Below are 11,441 nucleotides of genomic sequence, written 5' to 3'. Positions count from 1 at the left end.
TGGCTCTGGCACTATCCCTGGGGTTCAGGGCAAGGTAACTCTCCTGGCTCCTACTGTTTCTTGTCTGAAAAAGGAAGGGATAGACTGATTATTTTTTTTTTTTTTTTTTTTTTTTTAGACTGATAGGTCTGCATGTTTTCTCAGTTCTGAAATTCTGTGATTTCCGAGGGTCTGAAACGGCAGTGGGGAAAACATATGACCAGAGAAAGAAATGAGACCCACTGTGCACATTAATAGTGAAGGATGTCTACCACGTGCCTAGCACCAAGCCAGGCGTAGTAGAAGTTGCCTGAAAAGGAGAAAACTTAGGCCCTGCCTGCCTTGGGGTGTTTGGGTACTTGCAATGAGGTTGAGAAACTAAAACACTGACATCAGAAACAATTAGAGAATATAGCAAAACATTTCCTAAGAAGGTATGAATCTTGATTGAAAGTTCAGTAGTCATTTACAGGAGAAGTCAGAAAAGGAAAGGGGAGTGCTTGGAAAGATCTATAGCTTCAGGAAGAGAAAATTTAGGGGGAACTGACAGCTATGTTCAGATTTCAGGTGTCCACGTTCAAGGCTCCAGAGAGCAGAGCTATGGCCCCTGGGTAGAATTTTCCAGTGGGCAGTGTTCAGCTTGTTTAAGGAAAAATATGTCAATAGACTTCAGTCCCTTTCAACAAAAAAATTGTCGAGTACCCCTAAAGGCACTATACATGGTACTACACAGAGTACATGGCGAGCAGGAGGAGAAGATGACTCAGTGTTCACCCTCCAAAGATTTACTAGCTAATTAGGCTGAGATGAGAACAGATCATTCCAGTGTAATACAGCACATTCTATGATAGCAGTCTCTATAGCCACGCTATCCAGTATGGCAGCCACTAGCCACAACTGTCTGCAGAGCACTTGAAATGTGACCAGTCTGAATTGAGATCTGCCATAAGTGTAAATAAAATACACACCAAATTTTGAATGCTTAGTATGAAAAAAGAACGGAAAATAGCTCAATAAGTTTTATATTGGTTACATATTGAGATGATATTATATTGGTTAAGTAACATTATTAAAATTAATTTAGCTTATTTCTTTTTATTTTCTTGTTAAAAAAGTGAAGAGTTTTATTGAGGGTAATACCATTCACGAATTGGGGAAACACAGGGCAGAGAGGCATTTACCAAGTGCTCCTTCTTTTTATTTTTTAATGTGGCTACTATAAAACTTAAAATTAAATAACTGGCCCACCTTTGCAGCTCATATTAACATTCCTATTGGACAGCAGTGCTCCCTAGGGTATTGGTACCACAGTTGCGGTGAGGTTTGGTGAAGGTTTTCTGGAATATGTGAATCTGAGCTGAGCCTTGAAGGGTGAATAAGAATGATCTAATCATAGAAAGGAGTCCCTGAGTGGTGCAAATCATTAAGCACTCAGCTGCTAACCGAGAGGTTAGAGGTTCAAGTCCACCCAGAGGTGCCTTGGAAGCAGGGACAGGAATGAATAACCCAATAAGCAAGGTATGCACAGACTTACTTGTGCTTACTTACTAATCTATAGTGCACAATTTTCACCTATCAAAGATGCGATGAAACCCATGCAAAATTGTGCACTACACAAGGAGGCCCGTGAGTGCCTTGCTTACTGGTTAATGTACCCCTGCTTGGAAGAGAGGCCTGGCAATCTACTTCTGAAAAGTCAGCCATTGAAAACCCTGTGGAGCACAGTTCTACTCTGACACCCATGGGGTCGCCATGAAGCAGGGTCAATCAGTGGCAACTGGGTTTTGGACTTTTTTTTTTTGAAGCATAGAAAGGTTGGGAAGGGCAATCCAGGTGGAGGCCATCCTCAATAAATGATATTGAGACTAGTGATGTTCCATAAGGACAAATTAAAATTGGATCCGTACCTGACACCAGGCACAAAAATTAATTCCAATACTTACCACAATTAAGAAATAATTAAAAATTAACCCTAGTCCATTAAAGATTTAAAAGTGAAAAACTATTTCTGTTTCTACAGAACTTTTCCTGATGACTTTTATTTAAATTATTTACTTATTTTTGAATAGGTAATTTTTTAGTCACATGAGTCAAAACTCAAAAGCAGTAAAAGGCATACAGTAAAAAGGCTCCTTCTCAACGCTGACCTCCAGTCACCCTCCCAGGAGGCATCCAATGTTAATTTCTTTCTTGTGTATCCTTTTTGAGATATTCTTTGCTTTAAAAAAAAAAAAAAGCAAATACACACACACACATAAAACAGGTAAAATTGTAAATACATTTTAGAAGAAAATTAGATGGATACTTTTGTGACCTCTGGGTAGGAAAGATTTTTTAAACAAGACACCAAAAAAGCACACATTATAAAAGATTGATAAATTTGGCATTAAAATTAAAAACTTGTTTTCATGAAAGATATCATAAAACAAAGTGAAAAGACAAGCCCCTTGCTGGGAGGTAATACTTGTAACACATGTAACTGACAAAAAAAATGACTAACTGTAATATATAAAGAACTACAAATCAATAGAAAAAAGAATTCAACAGAAAAATAGGCCCAGGTAATTCACTGAAGAATCCTAAATGGCCAATAATCTTACGAAAAGATTACTACTAATTAGGGGAATGTAACTTAAAACCATAATGAGATTTATATTTCACATTCATCAGATTGGCAAAATTTAAACATCTGGCCATACCAAGTATTGACAAAGATGTGGACAACCAGGATCTCTTATGGCCTGCTGGTGAGAATGTATATTGGTACAACTGCTTTGAAGAACAATCTGGCAATTATTGGCAAAGTTGTGCATAATAGGTTATTGTCAGCTGATGTCAAGTTGGTCCCCAGCTTATGCCAACAACAGTATGAAATGCTGCCCAGTCCTATACCATCCCCATGATTGGTTTCAGAACAAACCATTGTGATCCAAAGGGTTTTCATTGGCTGATTTTCAGAAGTAGATTTCCAGGTCTTTCTTCCTAGTCCATCTTAGTCTGGAAACGCCACTGAAATCTGTTCAGCATCATAGCTACCCACAAGCCTCCACAGACACATAGGGTTAGTAGCTGCACATGAGGTACGTTGGCTGGGAATCGAACCCTGGTCTCCAGCATTGAAGATGAGAATTCTTTCACTGAACCACCACGGTGGATTTGGTGATTTAACTTTCCAGTGACTTCTTATCTTTCAGGATAAAAGCTACTATCTTTAAAATAACCCTAAAGTCCTACATAATCTGTCCCTAGCTCTTCTCTGACCTCTTTTCTACCCCCTTACTCGTTCCACCCCAACCACATGGGTCTCCTGCTCATCTTGGACCTTTCAAGCATGCTCCCACCTCAGGAACTCTGCATTTGCCATCCCCTCTGCCCAGAATCCTCTTCCTGAGACTTCTACAGTGCTCTCTCTCACCTCCTTCAGGTCTCTGCTCCAGTGGCCTTTGGAACAGAGACATGAAGGAGCCCTCAACCACTGTACCTACTGCCACATGTACACTCCACCTTCACAGACAAGTCCCACCGTGGAAGTGAGCCCACCCACCACCAGTCATGGTGCTCCCCACCTGTGTGAACGCCCATGCTGTCCCCAGCTCCTGGGATGTGGCACAGAGGAAGGCATCGGAACTGTGCCAAGTGCCCCCAACTGTTTTGCCTAAATCCTTAGGCGAGGACAGCCTCCAGCTGGAGCCGGGTGTTCCCGGTAGCCTGCCCCGGCTGACGGGCGCCAGCTCCTGGCAGAGGGGCCAACATGTAATTAGAAACTCCACAAGCTCCCTAATTGCCAGTTTTTCTCCTCAACCAGGAGGCTGGCGCTATTCTGAGCTGCCCTTGCAGCTGGCTGCCTGAGGCATGTTGAGGGGAGCAGGCTGAGCAAAGAGCCAGTCTGGCATGGGGGTGGCCCTGAAGAGGGCCAGCGAGGTCAGAGGGGACTGTGCAGTGGAGAAGGGCTGGCCAGTGGCCTCTGAGCCTAGATGTGGCGCAGAGTGCTGCACCCTCTCCTAGGGGCCCAGCCTGTTTCTCCACAGTGCAGATGGTGGGCCTCTTCCCTGCCTTTTTCTAGCCGCCCCGTTTGCTCCTACCCATGCCCAGAACAGTGACATCAGACCAGCCCAGCCCATTCATTCTTTATTCAGTTGGTGTAAAAATCACTACAAAAACTACAAAACAGGCTTTAGGAGCTCATGAGGCTCATCTCTGCCTCAGCTCCTGAACTACCAGGCAGAGGAGGAAGGCAGGAGAGAGGAAGGAAGAGGGATCCTGGCAGTGTTGGCATCTCCAATGACCACTAGGAGCCCAGGGTAACAGGCTGCAGGCCAGGAGAGGCAACATGCCCAGCCTTCAGCATGTTATGTCAAAGCCAGATTATGTCAGATACCCAGCCTCTGCAGACTGAGCAGGACACAAGGCCTCACGAGGGGCAGGGCCAGCCCACGGTACCTGGCCCCCGGGACCATGCTCTGTCCCTGGGCCACCATCAGGGCCCATCTTCCCTCTCCACAATCAGGATGTCCTGGGACACGTCCAAGGGCAGCTTCCCCATCCTGTCCCTCTCTGTCTTGTAAACGAACATGGAGGTGGTCCAGCTTACATAGGGAATAGCCTAACCTACCCTCCAGACAAACCTGGACTCACAGCTGCCCTACCACCCAAGCCCCAAAAAGGATACCCTTTGGAAGAAATGATGCAAAATTCCCTGAGGCCTGCCCCCACCCCCCACCCCCAAATTCTTCAAGAGGAGATGGAAAAGAATGGCTCCTCTCCTCCAGGGTTGCCCCCTCCCTCACCCCGAGACCCTGCCCCCATGCCATGAAGCTGGTTGGAAAGAGTCACGTGAGTTGAGAGGCTTGTCCAGGCAAGGGACTCAGGATGCTGGCGGCCACGGCCCCTCACTTGGGGCTGCTAGGTTCAGGGTAATCCTCCTCCAAGGGAGGCGCAAGTTTCAAGTCAGGGCCAAACGGCTTGTCTCCGCGGGGGAAGGTTTTCAGGTTCTGGAAGGAGTTGTTGTCCGGGGAATCCTGCTGCTCCTTGCGCTCCCGCTGCACACCAGGGTTGGGGTTCCTCACACTGCCCACAAAGAGGGGCAAGCCTATGGTGTCCTCGAAAATGAAGAAGAGGAAGGGACGGTTTACGCTGAAAGAAGAGAGGGACATGCGGGACATGGCCGTACTGGTCGCCGCGGTCGCCTCCACGCCAGCCTCGCTCAGCTCCAAGGTGGATTGATGCTGCACGCTGGACACCACCAGGCTCTCGTCAGAGATCCCACTCAGGTCTGGGGCCTGGAACAGCTCCTGCAGGCCTGCCAGGGCAGCAGACAGCTGGTCAGAGCCAACCTCTGCCCACAGCTGCCTGGCTGGACCTGCTTGGTAGAGAGTCCTGGCCCTGGATCTGTTAGCCCACAGATCCGCTGGCTAACTACTATTTAACCTTCAAGCCTCAGCTTAAATGGCACTGCCTCCTGGAAGCCTTTCCTGAAGTGCAACTTGATGCCATTCAATGTTCTCCCACAGCTCCCCTCTGTCTTATCACTTATACTGAACAGGAAATGTCTGATTCCTTGTCTGCCCAGCCTGTTATACTGAGCTCTTTGTACACAGGGTGCTCCCAGGGTCTAGTACAGCACCTGGCACATAGAAGTTGCTTAGCAAATGACTGATGGGTGGATGCATCTCCTTAACAGTGTGAAATCCCAGTTTATCTTCCTCCTCCTTCTAGGAGGCTACCCCAGGCTCTCACCTGGGGGTCTTTGCAATGTTCTTGGGCAAAGCAGATCCCCGTTTCCTGGGCCTCCCAGCCCACCCCAGGAACAGAGGGTTCAGGGGCTCATATCGAATCCCCTCATCCTTCCTATGCCCCAGCAAAGGGTAGGACATAACGCTAGCTCTGACCCATACCGAGTGCCAGGCAGTGGCTCCCTCCTCACCCACACTGCCCCAGCCTCCTTATCCAACTGGTCCATACCCAGCCTCCTTACCCAGCTGGCTGAGGGTGGCCACCAGGTCCAGCTGGTATTTCAGGTGCAGCTTTGGCAGCCGGACATTGGTGGGCCTCTCCCGCACTGAAGGCTGGTGCAGGGTGTCCCAGCTCAGGTTGGCCAGCACCTGGGACACGTTCCATTCAAACTGAGCAGGCACAATGACCACAAAGCTCATGTTGTTCTTAAAGGGGAAGTGAGCCACCTGCAAACAAGGGAAGGAGGCAACGTGAGGACCAGCAAGCACCCAAGCCCAGGCGGCGTCTGGGACAACATGTGTTTTGGAGACAGATGAATGGGATTATCAAGTTCTGCCTCACTGAGCCTTCAGCTCCTCATCTGTGAAATGAAGTCACACCAGCTGCCCACCTTGCAAGTTGGACCCTACTAGGTCCTCCTGGGTAGGGAGACAGAGAGATCTTTCAGAGCCACCAGCCCTAAGGACATGACTGCCCTGCAACAGGAAGGTAGGGCCCCGTCCCCAGCTCCTGCCTACTCCCCTCCCCACCGCCAGAACCCAGGCAACCTAGGCCGACCTGCATCTCAGGCTGCTCCAGCAAGAACCACCGTAGAGGGTACTTGTGGGCTCGCATCATGTCCACGGGCACTGTGAACTGCTTGTCCAGGTGGAAAGTGTCTCTCTGGGTGAGGCTTGGGTCGAACTTGCTCCTCCAGAGACCTGCATCCAGGTGGAGGGCAGAGGCCGCAAGGGCTGGGACCAGGGTGGGCTCCTCAACACCAGCCTCTTCCCATCCCACCCAGAACTTTTTCACAGAACAAGGGGTAGAGGCCAGTATTCCTCGGGCTATGTGCAGTGGACCCCACCCCCCACCCCCACCGCTGTTCTGAGGTCTCTTCCCTACAGCGTTTTTTAAATCTGGGCTCTACCCTCCCAGCCCCTGCAGTGTTCCTAGGAAGTCACCCTGGGTCTGTGTATACCCAGCTTCCTTCTAGGGTGTCCTCTCCACAACAGGCCCCACTACCACCCAGTTCCTAGGCCCTCTCGCCACCACACCCTTCCCTGTCTCCTGTCCCCTCCCCCAAGCCACTATCCAGAGAGCTCTTCTGGCTCCCTGCCTTATGGCCCTTAAGAGGGAGAGGAACCCTCAGAACAAGCCCAACTCAGCCTCCAGGGCAACACAGAGGAAACCAAGGGTGGGGATTTCCAGTGCCTGGGTACTTGAGAAGGGGAAGGCCGCACCCTGGAAGTGGATGGCATTAAGGAGAAGCAGCACTGTGTTTTCAGGTAGCTCCAAGAGGAAGTTCTCAATCTTCCCTTCCGTGGCCTCCTTCACCCACTGGTTGATGTTTGCCAGGTCATCCCCCTGTCTTCCCGTCAGGCTCATGGGCTTCGCGCCAAAAAGCTGTTCCGACTGTTCCAGGAAGTCATCTTTGATGGGAAATCCTACACAGAAGAGGCAGCAAACTGTTCCCAGGGCTCAGGATCTGCTGGGCCCAGGCTACTACCCAAGGCCAAGCCCATCCCCTTCACCCCCGGCCACCCCCAGGGAGCTCTGCCCTCAGCACCTACCTTTCTCCAGGTACATTCTGGCAGCCAATCGGAATGCCCCAGGGCCCAGGTCCTGGTAGAGGCGGCTCAGCAGGTGGGGGAGGCAGGGCCCGGAGTCCGCATGCAGCACCTGCTGCAACCTCTGCAACGTCTGGTTCCGAGCACCTGGAGGGGAACGTATGGGCTGTGGCCCAGGCTGGGCGTTCCTCCAGGCCTCGTTCATCCAGTCCCTCTTGGATAGCCACCATGAGCATACCCACAGGGCCACCAACTCTCCTCCCAATGCCAGACCAAGTACTGGACTCCCAAGGTCTACTCTCATCTCCGCCATGAAGGCAAGGTGACCTCACTCTCGCAATTGCCTTCTCTCTCTGGACCTCAGTTTCCCACAAGGAGACCCTCCAGTCCAATGGGAGACATTGTAGCAATGAAACTCTTGCATAAAAATCACCAGGCGAACTTGTGCGTAGGCAGATCCCTGGGCCCAATCCCTGGGATTCTGACTCATAGAGACCCGAAATTTGCATTTTTACCAAACGCCCAAGTGATCCTGATGGAGGAGCCACCCACTGCAATACTCTGGACGACTGGGTTCCTACTGGCCTCCCATCTCTGCCAATCTGGACGGGTGCTACCACGGTACCTAATGCCAGGTGAGACAGTGCCAGGGCCACGCTCAGGGGCGACAGGACGAGGTTGGGGCTGGTTGACGTGTGGGCCACCAGGGAGAATAGGTCTGTAGTGAAAGCCATCATGGCCTGGGCCAGCCTGCGGGTCTGCTCTGGGGTTGAGGTCCCCTTGCAGTCTCCTGGGGCCCTTTTCAGGGCATCAGGCTCCTGCTGGGGAGGTTCTGGGGTCAGTGGGCTCAAGGTGTCATCTCCAGGCTCTGTGTTGAAGGTCTCCCTCATAGCCTCGGCACTTGGGTGTGGCAGGATCTTGTCCCAGTGCTGAGGGAAGAGAGAGAGAATGTGGTGGACGCTGGCACTCTGGGGACCACATCCATTCCTTCTATCCTTCCAACCATCTCCCTTCTGCCTCCAAACTCCAGAGCCTCAACCTCAAGGCCACCCTCCTAGACCCCTCACCCCTGCTGATTGGCCCTCCTTCCTCTGGTTCCGCCTACTCTTCCCAGCCCCACCAGCTTGTACCTTGTTGCCCAACTTGAGGAGGGGAGGCAGAGGCAGCTTCTCCTGGGTCTCCCCACTTATGAACTGCAGAGAGAAGGAAGCAGATAGAGAGTGGCCCTTCCTGTGGGCCCCACCCTGCACAGGTCACAGGTGAGGCTTCAGACCCAGTTCCTCCTCCCTGGTGCCTCCCTCCCTCTCACGTGCACCTCACTCCCCAGCACCTGCTGGTCCAAGGGCCCCACGGCACCCACAGGAGAGAACTGTTGAGAAAGGGACAAAGGTGGGAGGGGATGACCCCATCAGAGCCAAATCCTGTCCCCTCCTTCCCCTCCCAGCCTGGCCCATCTCCTCCTCCCCTTCAGCACCTCTGGCCTCTCCCACCACTGCCTCCCAGCCTCTTCAATTTGACCGACCCCTGCCCCACGAGACAGGGGCCCCTCCTCACCACCAAGCAGGGGCCTTGCAGACAGGACAAGCTGAACACCAGGAGCCCCCGGAGCAGTGCCATGTTCCTGTGTCAGGGACAGGAAGCCTCAGCTCCCACCTCACGCCCCCACAGCCAGCCATCCGAATCCAACCCACCACACTCATGCTCACAGACAAGACAAACTCCTGAGCTATGGCACATGACCCCAAAACACATTAGTGGTGTTTCTCAGCTCTGAGAGGCTGGAATTTCTCCCAGCACTTGTTTTTCTGTTTGTGTTTTCTTTCTGGTTTTTCACATTTCCAGCACTGAGAATGTTTTGGTTAATAGAAAGAAAGTATTATTTTTAAAAAATCCTTGTTCTTTAAGGCCTCATGTTATGAGTCAGGCTTGCCTCCTGCTAGGGTGACCTGGGTACCTTCCTAAGTCCCTCGGAGCTTTGACTTATCTTGAAAATGGCAGCAAAAGTCCCTATCTCCTCCCATGGTGCAGTGAAGACCCTAATAAGGCCATCTTTGTAAATACTGAGTACAATGCCTGGTACTTCATTCATGGCTGTTCTCAGTCTAGCTCAGGGTCCCCGCCTTCTGGGGAGCCTGCCCTGAAGCCCTTCCACATAAGGTCTCCCCTGACCCAGAGCCCCTACACAACCTGCTGTCCATGTGGCCAGCCCTTCTCACAGCGGGGACAGGCATGCAACCCTGAGGTCCTCAGACACAGCAGGGGTGGGGGGTTGACCCTAGAGCTGCCCTGTTGACCTAGCAGTGGAGCCCAATGAATGACTCCAGCCAGAGCCACCCTTGGACTTACGGGAATCACAGGCCTCACCCCCCACCCTGCCCCAGGCCAGCTCTGAGAAGCCAGGCTGCTGAGTGACAGTTGGGATGAGCAGGTGTTAGCCTAAAAAAAAAAAAGCCCATTGCCATAGAGTCAATTCCAACTCATAGTGACCCTGTAGAACCAAGTAGAACTGCCCCCCATAGGGTTTCCAAAGAGCAGCTGGTGGATTCTAACTACCAACCTTTTGGTTAGCAGGTGAGCTTTTAACCATTGAGCCACCAGGTCTTAGTCTGAGACAAAAAAAGGAGGAGGATAAATCAGCCCCAGCTGGAGCCCCAGAGTAGGGCTACCACCATTCTCAGGGCCAGGCCACTGGGAAGGCCTGTCATCCTAACCCTACTCCCCACGACAGGCAGGGCCCTTGGCCTGGCCCTGAGCTACAGCCTGGGTTTTTGAGTGTTCCTCACAAGAAGATGGCATAGTGGTTAAGTGCTATGGCTGCTAACCAAAGGGTAGGCAGTTCGAATCCGCCACGCGCTCCTTGGAAACTCTATGGGGCAGTTCTACTCTATTCTATAGGGTCGCTATGAGTCGGAGTTGACTCGACAGCACTGGGGTGGGGTGGGTCACAAGAAAAGGACTTCAGTTCTTCAAACTGAGCCCCACTTCCCACTCAGTCTCCCCTCACAAAGGTCCAGCCTTGGCTCCTCACCACCCTAGGACGCTGGGAATCTCCAGGCCTCCTGAACAAATTCAGAGCAGACTCCTGCATCAGGGACCAGCTCTCAGCTCATCTCCTGCCCCAGGGAGCAGGCCCAAGCCCCCGCTCCCTCGTACCTCCTCAGGCTCCTTGCTGCCGCACACGATGTTCCTCTGGCCCCGCTTGGTGCTCCCCACGCTCTGCCCAGCTCCAGCCAGGCCAGCCTAGCCCTCCCCTCCCACCAGGACCTTTGCTCTGAGCCAACCCCTTTTCAGGATTGCTTTCTCTTCTGGTAAATATTGGCAAGCACATCCGGTTAAACATTGATATTGGGGCCAGAAGCCCCTTTCACCCCTTTCCCACCAGGCATCTAATTCTGAGAGACCCTGGAGCCCCCTTAGGTTTGGATCCCACCTGAGCCTGGAGAAAGGAGGTGCAGAAGGAGACAATGGAGGAGGCTGGGCCTGGGCAGGTGAGGGCAGACCCAGGAAGGGCAGGGGCCTGGCCCTATATCAAGCTTTCCAGAGGCCCTACAGGTGGGGATGATTCCCGTTCCAGCCTGGCTCAGAGAGGCTACGTGGACCTGGCCAAGGCCACAGAGCTGAGCCCAGGGTCACATCTCGGTTCCTGCTCCAATGTCCTCCCCTCTCCCCCACAGCTGCCTCCCAGGCTCCGGGGGAGGGAAGAGGAAGCTGTAGGAGTCTATGCCGAGAGCCTGGGCTAGAATGCCTACCCCCAACCCTTACAAGCCCAGGATCCTGGTTGGCTGTCTTCAGCCTGGGGTGGGGAGAGGAGCATGCCAAAGGATGGAGCCTCCCTCAGAGGTACCCAAGTCCTACCTCATTGCGAGCAACGCCTCCTGACCCACCCCAAGGGTGAGGGTTCTGAAAACCAGCCTGGGGCTGCATACAACAAAGCCCCATACCTCATGCCACCCGAAGAGC

The 11,441-nt window shown here is 52.1% G+C and overlaps 1 protein-coding gene across 2 annotated transcripts; it reads right to left on the bottom strand.

Moving 5' to 3' along the window:
- Positions 1-1,224: 1,224 nt before the first annotated feature.
- SERPINF2 (serpin family F member 2) lies at positions 1,225-11,413 on the bottom strand. 2 transcript variants are annotated; one of them, XM_023556264.2, is made up of 9 exons: positions 9,036-11,413; positions 8,797-8,850; positions 8,612-8,674; positions 8,107-8,410; positions 7,485-7,628; positions 7,155-7,358; positions 6,490-6,632; positions 5,954-6,158; positions 1,225-5,278 (listed from the first exon to the last, which is right to left on the bottom strand). In XM_023556264.2, the coding sequence occupies exons 1-9, from the start codon at positions 9,096-9,098 to the stop codon at positions 4,869-4,871; spliced, it is 1,590 nt and encodes a 529-aa protein (XP_023412032.2). In that variant the 5' UTR covers positions 9,099-11,413; the 3' UTR covers positions 1,225-4,868. The 2 variants fall into 2 exon arrangements, with proteins under 2 accessions (XP_023412032.2, XP_023412033.2); XM_023556265.2 differs by having other exon boundaries at positions 8,812-8,850.
- Between the last annotated feature and the right edge of the window lie 28 nt (positions 11,414-11,441).

This window comes from Loxodonta africana, chromosome 18 (genome assembly GCF_030014295.1).
Source record: "Loxodonta africana isolate mLoxAfr1 chromosome 18, mLoxAfr1.hap2, whole genome shotgun sequence".
Classification (NCBI taxonomy): domain Eukaryota; kingdom Metazoa; phylum Chordata; class Mammalia; order Proboscidea; family Elephantidae; genus Loxodonta; species Loxodonta africana.
This window is presented reverse-complemented; position numbering and strand designations above follow the sequence as displayed.